The sequence below is a fragment of the Palaemon carinicauda genome, chromosome 17 (assembly GCF_036898095.1).
Source record: "Palaemon carinicauda isolate YSFRI2023 chromosome 17, ASM3689809v2, whole genome shotgun sequence".
NCBI classification, from domain to species: Eukaryota; Metazoa; Arthropoda; class Malacostraca; order Decapoda; family Palaemonidae; genus Palaemon; species Palaemon carinicauda.
Genome location: NC_090741.1, coordinates 65685390 through 65705988, shown reverse-complemented (window position 1 = coordinate 65705988; position 20599 = coordinate 65685390). Strand labels below are relative to the sequence as shown.

At 42.9% G+C, this 20599-nt stretch overlaps 1 protein-coding gene across 1 annotated transcript in view; it reads right to left on the bottom strand.

The window, feature by feature from the left end:
- The window catches only part of LOC137656836 (ribosomal RNA-processing protein 7 homolog A-like), a 62891-nt gene extending 48045 nt beyond the window's left edge, over positions 1-14846 (bottom strand). The window contains exons 1-2 of the mRNA XM_068391162.1: positions 14654-14846; positions 6344-6483 (exon numbers count right to left, since the gene is read on the bottom strand). Of these exons, the coding sequence (XP_068247263.1) occupies positions 6344-6483; positions 14654-14690 (177 nt within the window). The 5' untranslated portion in view covers positions 14691-14846. The remainder of the gene's footprint in view (positions 1-6343; positions 6484-14653) is intronic.
- Between the last annotated feature and the right edge of the window lie 5753 nt (positions 14847-20599).

Below are 20599 nucleotides of genomic sequence, written 5' to 3'. Positions count from 1 at the left end.
TGAGCCCCCGCCTACTACTGCATTCGTTGCTACGAATGGTCCCAGGGTGTAGCAGTTCTCGTAAAGAGACTGGATATCTTTGAGATAGAATGATGCGAACACTGACTTGCTTCTCCAATAGGTTGCATCCATAACACTCTGCAGAGAACGGTTCTGTTTGAAGGCCACTGAAGTAGCCACAGCTCTCACTTCATGTGTCCTTACCTTCAGCAAAGCAAGGTCTTCTTCCTTCAGATGAGAATGTGCTTCCCTAATCAGGAGCCTGAATAGGTAAGAAACTGAGTTCTTAGACCTTGGAAGAGAAGGCTTCTTGATATCACACCAAAAGGCTTCTGATTGTCCTCGTAAAGGTTATGACCTTTTTAGATAGTACCTAAGAGCTCTAACTGGGCAAAGTACTCTCTCCAGTTCGTCCCCCACCAAGTTGGACAGGCTTGGGATCTCGAACGACTTAGGCCAAGGACGTGAAGGAAGCTCGTTTAGCAAAAAACCGAGCTGCAAGGAACAGGTAGCCGTTTCAGATGTGAAAACTATGTTCCTGCTGAAGGCGTGGATCTCACTTACTCTTTTAGCTGTTGTCAAGCACACGAGGAAAAGAGTTTTTAAAGTGAGGTCCTTAAAAGAGGCTGATTGGAGAGGTTCAAATCTTGATGACATAAGGAACCTTAGGACCACGTCTAGATTCCAGCCTGGAGTGGACAACCGACGTTCCTTTGAGGTCTCAAAAGACCTAAGGAGGTCCTGTAGATCTTCGTTGGTGGAAAGATCCAAGCCTGTGTGGCGGAAAACCGCTGCCAACATACTTCTGTAACCCTTAATCGTAGGAGCTGAAAGGGATCTTACGTTCCTTAGATGTAACAGGAAGTCAGCAATCTGGGTTACAGTGGTACTGGTTGAGGAAACTGCATTGGCCTTGTACCAGCTTCGGAAGACTTCCCCTTTAGACTGATAGACTCTGAGAGTGGATGTCCTCCTTGCTCTGGCTGCCTCCTTCGAAAAGCCCCTAGCTCTTGAGAGTCTTTCGAAAGTCTGAAGGCAGTCAGACGAAGAGCGTGGAGGTTTGGGTGTACCTTCTTTATGTGAGGTAGACGTAGAAGGTCCACTCCTAGAGGAAGAGTCCTGGGAATGTCGACCAGCCATTGCAGTACCTCTATGAACCATTCTCTCGCGGGCCAGAGCGGAGCCAACCAACGTCAGCTGTGTCCCTTTGCGAGAGGCGAACTTCTGAAGTACCCTGTTGACAATCTTGAACGGCGGGAATGCATACAGGTCGAGATGGGACCAATCCAGCAGAAAAGCATCCACGTGAACTGCTGCTGGGTCTGGAATCGGAGAACAATACAACGGGAGCCTCTAGGTTATCTAGGTAGCGAACAGATCTATGGTTGGCTGACCCCACAGGGCCCAAAGTCTGCTGCAAACATTCTTGTGAAGGGTCCACTCTGTGGGGATGACCTGACCCTTCCGGCTAAGGCGATCTGCCATGACATTCATATCGCCCTGAATGAACCTCGTTACCAGCGTGAGCTTTCGATCTTTTGACCAGATGAGGAGGTCCCTTGCGATCTAGAACAACTTCCACGAATGAGTCCCTCCCTGCTTGGAGATGTAAGCCAAGGCTGTGGTGTTGTCAGAGTCCACCTCCACCACCTTGTTAAGCTGGAGGGACTTGAAGTTTATCAAGGCCAGATGAACCGCCAACAGCTCCTTGCAATAGATGTGAAGTGTCCTTAGCTCCTGATTCCATGTTCCCGAGCATTCCTGTCCGTCCAAAGTCGCACCCCAGCCCGTGTCTGATGCGTCAGAGAAGAGACGGCGGTCGGGTTTCTGAACAGCCAAAGGTAGACTTCCTTGAGAAGAAAGCTGTTCTTTCACCACGTGAGAGTAGACCTCCTCTCTTCGGAAACAGGAACTGAGACCGTCTCTAGCGTCATGTCCTTTATCCAGTGAGCCGCTAGATGATACTGAAGGGGGAGGAGGTGGCGTCTCCCTAACTCGATGAACAGGGCCAGCGATGAAAGTGTCCCTGTTAGACTCATCCACTACCTGACTGAGCATCGGTTCCTTCTCAGCATGCTCTGGATGCATTCTAGGGCTTAGTAGATCCTTGGGGCCGACGGAAAAGCCCGAAAAGCTCGACTCTGAAGATCCATACCCAGGTAGACAATGGTCTGGGATGGGACGAGCTGGGACTCCTCAAAATTGACCAGGAGGCCCAGTTCCTTGGTCAGATCCATAGTCCATCTGAGAATCTCCAGACAGGGACGACTTGTGGGAGCTCTTAAAAGCTAGTCGTCTGACGGAGCCGGACACAAGATCATGGTACTGCTGCACAGTCTGTGAACTGTCAACCATGGGGAAGCGAGGAAGTACAGCGACAACCCGAAGCTGTCTAGACTGTCTGGGTCGTACAGACAACTCCTTATCGGGTTGCTGAGGTTGCCGCACTGCGTCACAACAAGTCACTTCTGCTGGTTGTTGAACGTCTTCCCAGTGACACACTGACTCCGTAAACAAACAAAAAAAATCCTCTAACAAGGACTAAGCTTGGACTGCATGTCTTGCAACAAAGCTCAAGGTCTATGGGAGCAGGTGTGGTAACAGACGGGGTTAGCGACTGAAGTGGAACCATTACCCTCCCTGGAAGCATGTTATGCTTAAATAAAAGTCCAAAGGGGGCTAAGCAGCTAAAGACTCCTCTCCAAATGACAGAGTCCTCAAGGGAATATCAGAAGGAGGGAGAATAGCACTTTCTCATCTACAGGAACCATATCCGAGAAAAGCTAAGTTCTCTCAGTGAGGGTTTCACTGGTGCAAAAGCAGCAGACTAGAAGGCAACGTTATGAAACTGCTTGACAGTCTAGTGAATTGGCAACAACCAAAGATGTGTGACTGAGGAGCATGCGGTAAGGTATGCAGAGCATGCTGTATGTAGAGCATGCTGTAAGGTAAGCAGAGCATGTTGCATGGCGTGCGGCTTATGCTGCATGGGATGAGGCTCATGCTGCATGGGATGAGGCTCATGCTGCATGGTATGAGGCTCATGCTGCATGGGATGAGGCTCATGCTGCATGGGATGAGGCTCATGCTGCATGGGATGAGGCTCAGCCTGCAAGGGATGAGGCTCATGCCGCATGCGTTGAGGAGGATACCGCATAGTATGAGGCTCCTGCCTCATGGGTTGAGGCGGTTGCCGCATAGCATGAGGCTCCTGCCTCATGGTTAGAGGAGGATGCCGCATAGCATGAGGCTCCTCATAGCATGAGACTCCTGCCTCATGGGTTGAGGAGGATGCCGCATAGCATGAGGCTCCTGCCTCATGGGTTAAGGAGGATGCCGCATAGCATGAGGCTCCTGCCTCATGGGTAGAGGAGGTTGCCGCATAGCATGAGGCTCCTGCCTCATGGGTTGAGGAGGATGCCGCATAGCATGAGGCTCCTCATAGCATGAGGTCCCTGCCTCATGGGTTGAGGAGGATGCCGCATAGCATGAGGCTCCTGCCTCATGGGTTGAGGAGGATGCCGCATAGCATGAGGCTCCTGCCTCATGGTTTGAGGAGGATGCCGCATAGCATGAGGCTCCTCATAGTATGAGGCTCCTGCCTCATGGTTAGAGGAGGTTGCCGCATAGCATGAGGTTCCTGCCTCAAGAGTTGCGTCTGCCTCAAGGGTTGAGGAGGTAGCTGCGCAGAGAGAGGCTCTTGCCTCAAGAGTTGAGGCTCTTGCCTCAAGAGTTGAGGTTCTTGCCTCAAGAGTTGAGGCTCTTGCCTCAAGAGTTGAGGCTCTTGCCTCAAGAGTTGAGGTTCTTGCCTCAAGAGTTGAGGCTCTTGCCTCAAGAGTTGAGGCTCTTGCCTCAAGAGTTGAGGCTCTTGCCTCAAGAGTTGAGGTTCTTGCCTCAAGAGTTGAGGCTCTTGCCTCAAGAGTTGAGGCGGTTGCCGCATAGCCTGAGGCTGCTGCCTCAAGGATGGTGGAGGTTGCTGCAACGCATGAGGCTGCTGCCTCAAGGATGGAGGAGGTTGCCGCAACGCATGAGGCAGGAGGAGCCTCAACATCATACGTCTGGCAGGGTGGACTGCGCAGAGGTGGAGGAGCGCTCGCAGGAGGAGGTGTGCTAACCTTCTCTGCCTGAAACTCCTGCCTCAACACCGCAAGCTGAGACTGCATTGTCTGCAGCATAGACCACTAGAGTCTAAGAAAGACAACAACAAACGGAGCTACTGTCCGTTGAGACTGAGGGTCTAAAACAGCTGGTGCGGCAACAGACGGAGTTACTGCCTGTTGCGGTAACACCTTGCCTCTCTGGGAGGTGTGCAGTTGTCGTACTGCAGCAAGTCCGAACTGACCCAGTGTTAATGGCTCCACCTAGGAGTTGGACTTGCGCGGAAGGGACCGACTTGCACTTAAAAGCTGCAAGATTGGTCCATGGTTTCTGCGAGAAACCTCTTCCGCAGACGAGGAATAAATGGGCTCTCTCGTCTTTGTGTGGGTGGGGTGATCACGTTGGCTACGTGAGTTGGTTACACCCGAAACCACGGAGGGAAACGTCTGTTCGTTGGTCAAGGCCTCTCGAACCCATAAGTCGTTTGACGTTACTTCTCCCCTGGGCTTGGGAGCTTGTAAGAGGTCCCAGACTAGGCGAACAACTGGCACGAACAGACGAACCCTCGAACGCAACACTGTAACACTTTGCGCTTATCACTTTATCACTTTTGATTTTCTGTTTGCACTTATTTCACTGAACTCGAAACTTTAAGTGGTTTGTACCTGAAACACGCAATTCTATCCTTCATTAAAAGTTAGTAATTGCGAAAACAGTATTACAATGTAACAGAAAAACATAATGAAAGAAAAATAATTCAGTGGCTGGAAAAGAGACTAAACACTAGATCAAATAAACTACGTTTAAAATCTCTCACCGCATAAAGCCTGGGAACAAGAATAAAACTCTAGAAACGTTTACCTTCTTCCCCTAAAGAGACTAGGGAGAAGAGCAAAAACGATAACAACGTTACCCGCTTGAACGAAACGTTTATCCTCCTCTCTCTCCCTCCGTCTCTATCTCTCTCTCTCTCTCTCTTGACTTAGAACCTGAGAGATGAGCCCAATTATATATATCGTTAAAACATATTATTGTTAAAGGAAAAAAACTGAAAGATTTCCCAAATAAAAAGTTCCTTTATTAGAATTAAAACCATTTAAGCTAAGAAAGAATGAACAAAACGCTAGAATCGGTTTACTCTTACTGCAACGTGACACCGTGAATACTCTCTCTCTATCGTAACGATAGAGCGCAAGTTGAACGTTCTGAACGTCAACAACTGCAGAGACAAAACAAAACGTTAGTTCAACTTTGAAAACAGTACGAGATTATCAAAGAAATTCTTTCAAAAACATTAAAATAGCATAATATGTTAACAGGTAAAAACGAAATGACGGGCTCAATGTTAATTAACTTCGGTTCCAAGAAAAGACCGCCTACTATTAGGAAAGGTCGAATATAAACAAATATAAAAATTAATTTTAATAAGTTTATAATAAAAGGAAGTTAATCGAAGAGGCCTATAAAAGGCGGAGAGATATAAAATAAATCTATAACTTTTGTTAAGCAAAATTAAGAAAGAGAGTCTATACTCTCTTCGACACCAACACTTCCGTCTAAGGGAAGGGTCGGCCATTTAAAAGTGAAAGAGAGTTCATACTCTCTTCGTACCAAAATTAAATCAAAAATTAAATCAAATTAATTCCAAAAACTTGCTAAGCTAATGATAAAGCTTCCTGAATAGCGAAGGCTAAACTCTAGAGCAAATACATCACCAAATCGTGAGCAATAACTCCAGAATCAACAGCGTATCCATGTAGGTCTAGCCGGAGGCACGACAGAGGAAAAATTGAGGTGGTGTTGACAAGAAGTACTGGAGTACCTGACCACAGATGGCGCTGTTGTGTTCACCCCCACCTGTATAGCGATCGCTGGCGTATCCCGACCGTAGATTTCTGTCGGCAACAGAGTTGACAGCTACATGATTATCGGGTAAGATTAATATTGAAAAAGTTAAGTTTGAAAAATCTGACCTGATGTATTGCACAGAATACAGATTTAAATATTTCCAAAGTCTTATACAGTACTAGAATTCTATAGTTTTTACAAAGAGTTAGTTCCTTAGTCATCAATAGGCTCTTTACTGATAGGAAAATTTCAGTGAAACCTATGAAAAATTTTTCAACCACAGTCTTCACAAATAAGCAGAAAAAAGTTTTCATTACAGTGCGGTATAACAATCACTACACACTCATACAATGGAATTACTGTATTGGAATTTGAGTGTGTTGCCAAGTATCCTTACCTCTGTGCAATATGGAGGAACATTAACAACAAACAACGTACGTCCTGGAGGTTTCAATTCATCATATACGCGCACATTATGCCTCTTCCACAAAATATGATGATAACTTTTGCTTTCCTCCTTGAATTTTAACCTCATAACTGCAAATATGAGAAAAAAAATTAAGGTTGATAAAAAAAAAATAATGTTTTAAAGCTAAAAGTCCTATAAAGTAACTTTACATTCGGCATTAATATTTCTCTCTATCATTGTAGGCTATGTTGGCTTATTAAGCTTATGGTCTGAGGGATTTGCTTTAAATATTAATGTGACAATTTTCAATGAATGCTTAAAATAATTGTCTAAGAAAAATGATATTTTAATTATAAAATAAATTTTTGAATATACTTACCCGGTGAATATATAATAGCTGCAACTCTGTTGCTCGACAGACAAAAAACAGTAAAAACTCGCCAGCGATCGCTATACAGGTTGCGGGTGTGCCCACCAGCGCCAACTGTCGGCCAGATACCACTCTCTCGATGTAAACAAAGACTCAATTTCTTCTCATCCCACTGCGTCTCTATTGGGGAGGAAGGGAGGGTCGTTTAATTTATATATTCACCGGGTAAGTATATTCAAAAATTTATTTTATAATTAAAATATCATTTTTAAATATTTAACTTAGCCGGTGAATATATAATAGCTGATTCACACCCAGGGTGGTGGGTAGAGACCAGTTAAATATGTTTACATCATATAAGCTAAGAGTTTTTTATTTCATTTTGACAGTTATCAATATAACAAAACCAAAATAAATAGGTACCTGGTAAGGAAGTCGACTTAGACGATTACTCTGCCTTGTAAGTACGTCTTCCTTACGGAGCCCCGCGATCCTCTTAGGATGCTGACAGACCCCCAGGAGCTGAAGTATCAAGGGCTGCAACCCATACAACAGGACCTCATCAAATCCCTAATCTGGGCGCTCTCAAGAAATGACTTTGACCACCTGCCAAATCAACCAGGATGCGAAAGGCTTCTTAGCCTTCCGGACAACCCATAAAAACATTAAAACATTTCAAGAGACAGATTAAAAGGATATGGAATTAGGGAATTGTAGTGGTTGAGCCCTCACCCACTACTGCACTCGCTGCTACGAATGGTCCCAGTGTGTAGCAGTTCTCGTAAAGAGACTGGACATCTTTTAAGTAACATGACGCGAACACTGACTTGCTTCTCCAATAGGTTGCGTCCATGATACTTTGCAGAGATCTATTTTGCTTAAAGGCCACGGAAGTTGCTACAGCTCTAACCTCGTGCGTCTTAACCTTAAGCAAAGATCGGTCTTCCTCACTCAAGTGTGAATGAGCTTCTCGTATTAACAATCTGATAAAACATGACAAAGCATTCTTTGACATAGGCAAGGATGGTTTCTTAACCGAACACCATAACGCTTCAGATTGGCCTCGTAAAGGTTTAGTACGAGCTAAGTAGAACTTAAGAGCTCTAACAGGGCATAAGACTCTTTCTAGTTCATTGCCTACGATCTCCGATAAGCTGGGAATATCGAAAGATTTAGGCCAAGGACGAGAAGTTAGCTCATTTTTGGCTAGAAAACCAAGTTGCAGAGAACAAGTGGCTTTTTCTGACGAAAATCCGATGTTCTTGCTGAAGGCATGAATCTCACTGACTCTTTTAGCTGAGGCTAAGCATACCAGGAAAAGAGTCTTAAGAGTGAGATCTTTCAGGGAGGCTGACTGTAAAGGCTCCAACCTGTCTGACATGAGGAATCTTAGGACCACGTCTAAATTCCACCCAGGAGTAGCCAAACGACGCTCCTTAGTGGTCTCGAAAGACTTAAGGAGGTCTTGCAGATCTTTATTGTTGGAAAGATCTAAGCCTCTATGCCGGAAGACCGATGCCAACATGCTTCTGTAGCCCTTGATAGTGGGAGCTGAAAGGGATCGTCCTTTTCTCAGGTATAAGAGAAAAACAGCTATTTGGGCTACAGAGGTACCGGTCGAGGATACAGAAACTGACTTGCACCAGTCTCGGAAGACTTCCCACTTCGATTGGTAGACTCTAATGGTAGAAGCTCTCCTTGCTCTAGCAATCGCACTAGCTGCCTCCTTCGAAAAGCCTCTAGCTCTCGAGAGTCTTTCGATAGTCTGAAGGAAGTCAGACGAAGAGCGAGGAGGCTTTGGTGTACCTTCTTTACGTGTGGCTGACGTAGAAGGTCTACTCTTAGAGGAAGACTTCTGGGAACGTCTACTAACCATCGAAGTACCTCGGTGAACCATTCTCTCGCGGGCCAGAGGGGAGCAACTAACGTCAACCTTGTCCCTTCGTGAGAGGCGAACTTCTGCAGTACCTTGTTGACAATCTTGAATGGTGGGAATGCGTAAAGATCCAGATGTGACCAATCTAGGAGGAAGGCATCTATATGTATTGCTGCTGGGTCCGGGACTGGAGAGCAATAGATTGGAAGCCTCTTGGTCAGCGAGGTTGCAAAGAGATCTATGGTGGGTTGACCCCAAGTCGCCCAAAGTCTCTTGCACACATCCTTGTGGAGGGTCCATTCGATTGGAATTACTTGACCTTTCCGACTGAGACAATCTGCTAGGACGTTCAAGTCGCCCTGGATGAACCTCGTTACTAGGGAGATGCCTCGATCTTTTGACCAGATGAGCAGGTCCCTTGCGACCTCGTACAAAGTCAGTGAGTGGGTACCTCCCTGTTTGTAAATGTACGCCAAGGCCGTGGTGTTGTCCGAGTTTACCTCCACCACCTTGCCTCGAAGGAGATTCTCGAAGCTTATCAAGGCCAGATGAACCGCCAAAAGCTCCTTGCTGTTGATATGCATGCTCCTCTGACTCGAGTTCCACAGACCTGAGCATTCCCGACCGTCCAGCGTCGCGCCCCAGCCCCAGTCCGATGCGTCCGAGAAGAGAACGTGGTTGGGTATCTGAACTGCCAGGGGAAGACCCTCTCGTAGGCTGATATTGTCCTTCCACCAAGTCAGACAAGACTTTATCTTTTCGGAAATCGGGATCGAGACCGCCTCTAGCGTCTTGTCCTTTTTCCAGTGAAAAGCCAGATGGAATTGAAGAGGACGGAGGTGTAGCCTTCCTAGCGAGACAAATTGCTCCAGGGATGACAGCGTCCCCACCAGACTCATCCACAGCCTGACTGAGCAGCGTTCTTTCTTCAGCATCTTCTGGATGGAGAGCAGGGCTTGATCTATTCTGGGGGCCGACGGAAAAGCCCGAAAAACTTGACTGTGAATCTCCATCCCTAAATACAGAATAGTTTGGGATGGGACCAGCTGTGACTTTTCCAAATTGACTAGGAGTCCCAATTCCTTGGCCAGATCTAGAGTCCAATTGAGATCCTTCAGACAGCGATGACTGGAAGAGGCTCTGAGAAGCCAGTCGTCCAAGTACAGGGAGGCTCTGATCTCCGATAGCTCGAAACTGGTACCCCACATTCCTGTAAACAAACCTCAGAAACGGTTGGGAATCCGGGTGTATAGGTATGTGGAAGTATGCCTCCTGAAGGTCGAGAGAGACCATCCAGTCGCCTTCCATAAATGCTGTCAAGACAGCCTGGTAGACTTCATCGTGAAGTTTGTCTTGACAATGAACACATTGAGCGCACTTGCCTCTTACGTACTCCTGCAGTGAACATGGCTGCCAAATCATGGAGCCATCCCTGAGGGACTTGTCCCTGCAGAGAACGTGGCTGTCAGATCATTGGAGCCATCCCTGAAAGCCTTGTTTATGCATGACATAATTGTACAGCAAAACTTCAAAGGCTCGAAAACAGCTGTGAAGTTGACCTGTAAAATCTTGGAGCGTCTCATGGCCAGGCGCCAGGGAGAGTCTACGAGATTTGAGAAGTCTATCTGGGCAGAGGCAGGAACTCCCAAGCCGAGAACTTCTCTCGTGTCATATCAGACTCTCGCTCTATAAGCCAGTTTAAAAGAAGGGAAAGCAAAGGCTGTATCCCCCAAACTCCTCCTGGTGATAAACCAGTCGCCTAGCAAACGTAAAGCTCTCTAGGAGAGCGAGAGAGCACTAGCTTATAAAATAACGGCTTCGAAGTAGCTAGGCCTAGTGTAAGCTCTGACGTTTAGGCGAACGAGGAGCAGCAGTTACAAAAAGATCCGGACAAAGATCCTTAAAAATCAGCATGATTTATTTAAAGTCCATAGAGGGCTAAGCAGCTTTAGGCTCCTCTCCGTCTGACAGAGTCCTCAAGGGAATATCAATAGGAGGGGGAACAGCAACTTCCTCATCTAAAGGAACCTTGTCCTATAATAGCTGAGTCTCAAGCAAGGGAGAGACCTACCGTGGTGGCAATGCTTTACAAGCAGAGTCCACACGCACTGGTGCATTAGTAGCGGACCAGGACGCAACGTCATGTAACTGCTTGACAGTCTGTGAACTGTCAACAACAACAGGTGCGAGAGACCAGGACGCAACGTCATGTAACTGCTTGACAGTCTGTGAACTGTCAACAACAACAGGTGCGTGAGGACGCACAGCGTCCACTCGAGACTGACCGCCTAGACTGAGCAGTCAAAACAACTCTAGAATGCGGAGGTTGACGCACAGCGTCAAAACAAGTCAACTCCGATTGTTAGCGAACGTCCTGAACGTCAACAGGAGCATCAGCAAGTGGCCTAACGTCCAAATGTGGCTGAAAATCCACACGAGACCGCATCGAGTGTGGTTCTAAACAACCTGACTGACGTGACTTAGCTACGCCAACGTCAACAGGACGCACAAAGGAACGTTAGGTTGGCTGAAAACCAGGATCTCAATGAGATAAACGGCTAGGCTCAACGGACTAATCGGCAGAATAGTCTTCCATAAGGGAGGCAAGCTTATTCTGCATGTCTTGCCGTACAACCCATTTAGGATCAACGGAAATGGTTGCGGTAAGAGACGAGGGTAACGTCTGTGACCGCAACACTTTGCCAACAAAAAGACTCTCGGAGTCTGTGTTACGCTTTTGTTAGGCGGCGAGCAGTTATCCGATGACTGCATAGGGTCAGAGCTGTCCTAATGGCTGCAACCAGGACGCTGGACCTGTCCTGAAAGGACTGACTTTCGCTTAAGGGCCTCGAAACCTTGTTTCAGGTTTCTTATGCGAAAAGCCTTCGGATGACGAGGAGAAAATTGTCTCTCTCGCCTTATGGTAGGGGAGATCTTGGTAAGATACACCCGATACCATAGAGGGAAACGTCTGTTCGCTGATCAAGGCCTCTCGAACCCATAAGTCGTACGACATTACTTCTCCCCTGGGCTTGGGAGCTTGCAAGAGGTCCCGGACTAGGTGAACGACAGGCACGAACAGACGAACCCTCGGACGCAACACTGTAACACTTTGCGCAATATCACTTTATCACTACGATTTTCTGTTTTGCACTTATTTCACTGAAATCGAAACTTTCACTGATTTCTACCTGAAGCACGCAATTCTACCCTCATCAAAAGGTAGTAAATGCGAAATCAGTCGTATAATGCAAGCACATTAATACCAGCAAAAAAAACAGTAAACATCTTTTAAGATAAAAAATTCAGTGGTTGGGGAAGAGAATAAACACTAGTTCATTCAAAACTACGTTTTCAATCTCTCACCGTACATTGCCTGGGGACGAGAATAAAACTAAAAACGTTTTATCCTTTCTCCCCGTACAGAGACTAGGGACGAGAGTAACTCGAGAACAACGTTACCCGCTTGAACGGAACGTTTTCTCTCCTCTCTCTCCCTCCGTCTCTATCTCTCTCTCTCTCTCTCTCTCTTGATTTCGCACCTAAGAGAAGAGCCCAATTACGTTTCGTCAAAAAAACATGTTATTTGACCAAAGGAAAAAACTGAAAGGTTTTTCAATTAAAAAGTTCCTTTAAAATAGAATTTAAAACATTTAAGCTTTGAAAGAAGAATGAACAAAACGTCAGAATCGATTTACTCTTTCTGCAAAGTGAAACCGTGATACTCTCTCTCTCTATCGTAACGATAGAGCGCAAACTGCGTAGCATAAATAAACTAAACGTTAGTTCATCTTTGAAAACAGTACGAAGACTATTTAAAGAAAATCTTTCATAAAATATTTATTAAAAATATTCATTTAAAAAGTTTTAAATCATTAGCTCTTTAAAAGCTATTTACGATTGAAAGGGCTCAACGTTGTTTAACTTCGGTTTCCAAGTTAGGACCGCCTACTCTCAGGAAAGGTCGCATATAAACAAAACATTAAAATTTATTTTTTATGTTTATTATAAATGGAAAGTTAATCGAAGAGGCCTAATAAAGGCGGTGAGATATAAAATATATAGAGGAAAATCTATAATTAATTTATAACGTGATAAGATAATTACTAAAACCCTAAACACACTTCCGTCTAAGGGAAGGGTCGGCCATTTAAAAGTCAAAGAAAGTCCATACTCTCTTTGTCACCAAAAATTAAATCTATCCAAAACGAGTTCAAGATTTAAGATGAAGATAAAACACCTGCACTGCGAAAGCTCAAACCAAAATTAAGTACTTCACCAAATATGTTGAGAAAACTCCAGGTTCTACAGCGAGTAAAAGTACGTCTTGTCGACACGTCGACAGAGAAGAAATTGAGTCTTTGTTTACATCGAGAGAGTGGTATCTGGCCGACAGTTGGCGCTGGTGGGCACACCCGCAACCTGTATAGCGATCGCTGGCGAGTTTTTACTGTTTTTTGTCTGTCGAGCAACAGAGTTGCAGCTATTATATATTCACCGGCTAAGTTAAATATTTAAAACCAAGAATTTAATCTGCAAAGAATGTGTAGTTTTGCTTTTTAAAAACATAACTACCAAATAACTGAAGTTAATTTATGCTAGCGTAGGTTACCTATCTAAATCAACAATTAATGTTTTAAATATAATCTTAAAACTACAATACTTGGGTAGATACCAGGTTAATATAAAATATTTATCATTTAAAAAACTATACACCGATGGCCCCACATTAGTCTCAACAATTGTTGTCTAAGATGTAATTAAGTGTCATAGCCTAAGTAATCAAACATCAATTAGAACTGATGCATAAATGGCTGACGTTATCTAGTTAATTACAGTATTAAATTACACCAAAGGTGATAAAGACTATAAAATTTTGTTCAAAATGGAAGAGATTTAAGAAACATGAATACATCAATAATTAAAGCATCTATGAGCTCTTCGTAAAAAATTTAGCAATGATAGCTAGGGTAGCCTAAGCATATGAAGCTTTGCTAACAACGGTCACCAATCAATATATCCCCAAGGCCCCAGAGGACCCTCTTATCATGACCAAGGCCACCATATTTCCAATATAAATTAGAGTTAATACTGATCAGAAACCATAAAACGTAAAAATATCATATTCAGGTAAACAGGTACAACAGATGAACACAATGTACAAGAAACAAGCAGTACTTCTATTTTGTCGGAGTTACATCCTAACCTGACCACTCCTCCACAAAATCTAAGATAGGTGCCTGGTCCTAACCTGGATGAATGCTTCATTCCCCTGAAAACCCAGAGCTTGGGGTGTATGTATGATGATGGCCATGCTCTATAAATCCCTTATATTCAACCCTATCACTGAGAATATGGTAGTCCAAGGGGGTTGCAGGGGGGCATTAGGCCCCAGTTAGGTAAGTAGGTAAAGAGACTGCCTGTAGGTTAGGTTAGATGGTGTTCTATGGCCATGGGAGGTCCTGTCCGTTGTTATACAAAGGCTCCCAGAGTTCCATAAATCATAAAACGAATCTTGTAATAAGATGGGCGGTCCCTCTCATGCTGTATGCAATATTGTAGCTCAGCCACATTTCCCTTGAAACTTTGGTAAATATTTACCCGTGAAACATCAATGGTATACACCAAAACCTTACGCACCCCTAACTTAACCTAAGCCAACTCTTTTCCACTGATAAGCATGGACACACCATAACAGGTTGCATTAGATGGAAATAAAGTTTCAATAAAGAAATACAGTTTAATAGTACGTATACAACTGGCATAGGGGTATAATTTTGCTGAAAACAACGCCTGGTACCTACTTATAACCTACTACATATCAGATAGATTTGACTTTTATCTCGAAATACGAGAATTTCATTCTACATAATAAAATGCATGCAAAATAAAAGGTATTGTAGTTTATTACAGGGTAATGTAACCTAGGGAAAAAACTACTTTTATTCTATACAAAAAGATCCGTTCTCTTCGAAAATGACACACGTTCCTGTCGGAAATTAATATTTTCAGAAATATATAGATATCTTTATCCACCGATAATATTTCTTACCCTTAAAACCCTGGACATTCTCCGGACAGTCTTCCATCCTGTTAAATTTACACCACGGCACGGGAATTTAGTTTCCCCTTTTGAGGGATTGCTTGATTATAGCAATATCCACACAACAAACACTTTTTTCACGTGATGCCTAATAATTGTTGGGTAAAAAGAGTTCAATTGGTTTAATAAACACTCTTGGCCGCGTGATGGCAATCCAAGTGACTATAAATGTCAACAAATAGGTCCGTGTTACCAGATAGTAAACTGATGTGATTGGAAGAAAATCTATTAATTTTAATTTATAAACACTACTAAAGTTAGTATTTACTATATTAAAAGTATATGTACTTTACTAAGAGTGTAAATAATTAACAATTTACATTAAAATTATTATAATTTATCAAGTTTCTCATTATTTGTAAAAATTTGTGCTGGTATCATTGTTTGAAGTTGAAATATGGGTAAAACGTTACCTATATAACGGCTTTGTGTTTCGATGCATGTTAAAAAGTGTAATAGAATACGCGCTAATATATGAGAAAAGTTACAAGCATTTATGGGAATGATTATAGGTCACGAAATATTTATTTTTTATATATTTGATTCCCTTCGAACTAAATAAAAGAAAAAAAAACTTTGATAAGAGAATGTGGGAAGAGGTAACATACTTCAGATGAAAATAGTTAAAAAGAGTACAGAAACTTGTAAGAAACAGATAAATAGACATGATAGAACAAATGGACCTAATATTACAAGACACAGCAGAATAGAAATTTCCCAAAGTGTACAAAAGGAGAGTATGCTTACTTGATGAAGAAAAGATACATGAGCAATCCTAGATGAATGCTGAAATAAAAAGAGGAATAGAGGGAAGGAATGAAATAAATGTGGCGTATTAGAAAACTATTAGGTACCACTGAAAGTACAGCTGATACTACATGAAAGCTAATTCTTGAATGTCAGAGGCAAGGGACTGGACAATACTCTAGAGAATGGCCACATTAAAGGCCTTAAAGGCCGCTCATGAATGGCAGTAGCAAGGGACAGTGACCTATCAAGTAGGACAATTCCCTAGAGACTGACCATATCACATGTGATGTGATCAGCACCCAAACCTCCTCTCCACCCAAGCTAGGAACAAGGAGAACCAGGCAATAGCTGCTGATGACTCAGCAGATAGACATATAGGCTCCCCCAAAAATACCATCCTTAGCTCACAAGGATGGCGAGGTTGCTGCGACCAAAAGGAACTAATGAGTTTGGGCGGGACTCGAAACCCAGTTTGGCAATCACCAGGCAAGGACGCTAACGCCAGGCTTGAGAGGGTCTCGAACTACCATCTAACAGAATGTCAGAGAGAGAGAGAGAGAGAGAGAGAGAGAGAGAGAGAGAGAGAGAGAGAGAGAGAGAGAGAGAGAGAGAGAGAGAGAGAGAGAGAGAGAGAGAGAGAGAGAGAGAGACCTTCTATGAAAACAAGGGTGATAGATTGGAAGCTGTAGTGCATTAACAGTACCCTGAATAAAAAAAAAAAAATACTGAAAACAACAGTATTCTGAACATACTGAAAAAGAAGGAAGATGGAAGAACAAGCAAAATACCTGCAAGAATTAAACCTGAATCTAAGGAAATAAGAAGAATAATTAAGGCAGATATAAAACCAGAAAGTGGGATATTGAAAAATGGAACGAAAAAATAGAAAGTAAAGCGAGCTTAGGAATACATAGGAAGTGGAAGAAATAAATTAAAGAACAAATATGTGACAATATATACCTTGGAGCGAGAACAAATATGATAAAGCTAAACATTACAGATAGACACAAATTTTGAAGTGCTACCTGCACAATGTTTGTGAATTTATGGGAGAAGATTTAACCTTTTTTTTTATTTTGCCAGGAATATAGAAAAGAAGGAAATTAATTAATAGAACAACAAAACCATACGAATGAAACATAAAGAAAATAATATGGCCATTCTTATTTAGTGAAAGAAATATAGGAAGGAAGAAAGAAATTTCAGACCAGGTGTGGAGAAAAGGTAAAATAATATGAAAAAAATAAACCCAAAATTAAAGTAATCAAATACTGCACTGTATTCATAATCAATGGTGTCATGAATAAAAGGCAAAACAATGGAAAAATCTGTCAAAATTGAAAGGCAAGTAAATTAGAAATCTTCAAGTAAAATTTCACAGTTGCATTCTCTATGATAATTTCCGGTTTTATTTTATACAATTGTTTCATTTTTACCGTCAACATCCCTTTCCAATACACCATATTTTCAGATTTTAAAAATTTTCACTGGAAATGATTAAAATTCAACGACCCTAAAAACACTTGTGCTGTCTTCATTTCTTTACGTTCTCAGTGATCCCTGGCGTTGTTAGAAGCTAGAATTTACAGTGGTGCCAGACTGCCAAATATAGGAATTTATCCCTAGATTTGGGAAGTTTTGGTGTATAATGAGGATATTTTGTACAAATTTCTATGAATAAGAAACAAAAATCAGTAAACCTTTATATTGTTGCAATTAATTTGCTTACGCTTATATGAATTATAGTGAGTAATTTCTATATTAGTAAAGCCTACATGATCAGAAGAGAATATATTTGTGGAAATAGGGAATTTTGGATTGTTTTGGGGATTTTTTTTATCATGAGTTTTGGGAATTTTTACACACCCATCTGGTAACACTAAATTTGTCTTGTCCTACTGACATTACGTATTTGGCTCTTCGACTTGTGGAGTTAAAGGTGTATTATATATATCGTAAGTTCATTTCTGGGTTTTTATGTGATTTTTCTTTTCGGGCCAACATATTTCTTATTGCTTGTCAAAATGTTTTTCTGTATGGGGAAAGTGTTGGCCTTATTCTTAAATGCGATATTAGAGGTTATATTATGTTGACCTTATACTTAATGCCATATTCGAGGTTGTATTGTGTTAACTTTAATGTGTGTGATTGTATTATCACAATAGATACTCGACCAGAACGTCAGCCTGACAACCCTAACATTGGTGCCCAACCACAGCAGTATTATCCCCAGTAAACAGCTTGAACTCACCCTCTTTGCAGAGGTCACAGTATTCCTAATAAAGAAAATAAGATATTATTTTGCTGGGGTAGTTTGTAGCCCTACGGCCAAGCGTCCTAATTTGCTTATTATCGCTCCAACTGTTATCTTGTATAGAATAAAAATGTTTATGAATGGTCTACGGATCTTAAATATATTGTGTAAGGGGGGTCCGGGGGGCTGCGCCCCCGGGTAAGGACACGGCTTTTAGCATAGATGGGTTTTTTAAGTTAGCTTCTCCCGTCGTACTTGTAGGTAAGGAAACTGGGTAAAGTTTTGGATTCAACCAAATTGGGAAATGTATTATATTAATATATTTTCCTAGTAAAGCACGTGATAACAAAACACTTCTTCTCAATACATTATTGTCGCTAATGCATACTTACAGAGAAAAAAAATATTTCAGGAATTGAAGGTCTTGACTTTTTCTAAGTTTAGTGTTTATCTTTCCATGGGCACGCAAGGTAGCTCTTGTTCGTTTGTATATCTGTTTTCATCTTACTTGGCTCCTCCCCATTGCGCAATGTGACAATATTTACTTGAATGCGCATTTGCTCCTCCCACTAATGTCGCTCCTCCAATCTAAATACTACTGGGTTCTTTTCAAGGGTTATTATTGGACGATTCATTGGTCTCAGTCTTGTTTCAAGGATCTGTTTTTCGTGCAATATAACATTGTAAACGATAGTATTCTGTTTTTTTCCCTATTTCATTATGGGAGAAACCCGTGATTGTCGTTTGTTTTCGGTTTTCAAAAGTTCTGGTTTCTATATTTTCTTCACACGTCACTTGACTGTCATGGATCCTCCGGTACGGTTGTGTGAAATATGTCGTTATTCCTATTTTGATGTGATCGGCCGATTTCATGGGAATTATAATGGAACTCCTGAAGTAGTGAATCGTTTTCTAAGGGAGCATTCCGTATTACCTTTAAGTGTCCAGTGTGGTAAATGTGATTCGGCTTTACATTTTCGTGAGGATAGACATGTGTGGTATTGTACCAAATCTGTAAAGGAGGGTCAACCACAACCTTCCACATCTTCATCGTCATCTTCCGTTTAAGGTAAGAAGTGATTTAACAAAATATATATATTCAAATTTACCCCTGGTTAAAGGGGGGGGTCGCAGGGGGGGCGAAGCCCCCCCCCGGTAGGGGTACAGGGCCCCTAGGTTAGGTTAGGTGGGTTTGTTAGGTTCTGTGGTGCCCTGAAAATTACTGTGGCCTTAAGGGGGGGTCGCAGGGGGGGCGAAGCCCCCCCGGTAGGGGTACAGGGCCCCTAGGTTAGGTTAGGTGGGTTTGTTAGGTTCTGTGGTGCCTTGAAAATTACTGTGGCCATAAGGGGGGGTCGCAGGGGGGGCGAAGCCCCCCCCGGTAGGGGTACAGGGCCCCTAGGTTAGGTTAGGTGGGTTTGTTAGGTTCTGTGGTGCCTTGAAAATTACTGTGGCCATAAGGGGGGGTCGCAAGGGGGGCCAAGCCCCCCCCCGGTAGGGGTACAGGGCCCCTAGGTTAGGTTAGGTGGGTTTGTTAGGTTCTGTGGTGCCCTGAAAATTACTGTGGCTTTAAGGGGGGGTCGCTGGGGGGCCCTACCCCCCTCCCCCCGGTAGGCCTAGTTAGGGGTATGGGGGAGGGGTGCTGGAACATTAATTATTCATTTATTGCAAATATCATTCAATGCCCCAACACCCTCCCCCCCCTTCCCCCACCAAAAACCCCGGTTCCCAAAGGGTGTCCCCCATAATTGGTGGGATGAACTAGGGTATACATAGTAAATCTCTAAATCGGTTGGTTTGCAGTCAAAATAAACGTTAAATTCATTGAAACCACACTATTTCTGATGCAACAAATATATTTTTATTGCATTTTTCCAAATTTGGCTGAAACTAAAAATTTACCGGAAACTGTTGTGTAAGGGGGGGGGGGTCTGGGAGGCGAAGCCCCCCCTGGGTAAGGATACGGCTTTTAGCATAGGTTAGGTGGGTTGTTTAAGTTAGCTTCTCCCGCCAAAATCGTTTTTAGAACGACGGCCACAGTTCAGAATATTCCCGTTTTCTATGGGATCTGGCCGTCGCCCTACAAAGGCTCCTTTTGCTGTATTTACAGGGGCTTTGAACTGGGAATTACTGGTCTGATGTAGGTAATTGGGGGGGGGGGGGGTGGAGGGCAGAAACCCCAATTCAAATTTTACTTTAGAATTTTAAAAGTCTGAAAAAGAAAGGAAAAACTTTATAAGGAAGACACCAGAAAATTACTTGACCTAAAGTTCTCCTTCAAACAATCTAGGGTAAATTATTGAATAGCACACTGAATGGTTTTTAGAAAAAGAAAGACCAGTTGTATTTAGTAGTGTTTTGGGTAATATTTCAGAATCCCACCCAGCACCATACCGTTTGCCAGTACGTAGGAGCTTGATGTTTTCCTTTTTGTGAGTGAAGTGAGGGCAGGTGGAACATAAACATTAGACTATCAAAATATTGGTAATTTTTCGTAATAAACCCACCCAGCGCTTTTTTCATGAAAAAATATTTTATTTGTTTTCTTTTGTGTTCTGATGTTAACTTTCGCAAATGTATCGTTTTCCAAGTATCACCACCCAACAGTAATTTGAAGATCATCAGGTTGGGTACTGAAAAATAATGAATTGCGGAAGAGAATAACTGCAATACACAACAAAACAACAAGAATAATAAGTTTTTTTTCATGAAATAAAGAGGAACAACAGTTTACGAAAATTATCATTGGCCCGTTTCCTTCCAAGTCCTGTTTTCTATTGAATGTTCAGCTGATCTTAGCTCAGCCATATATTGTGCGACACGGGAACCACGAATTACTGGAATCCCCTTGAAAATTACCGAAATCCCCTACAATATCACTGCAAACCCTTGGA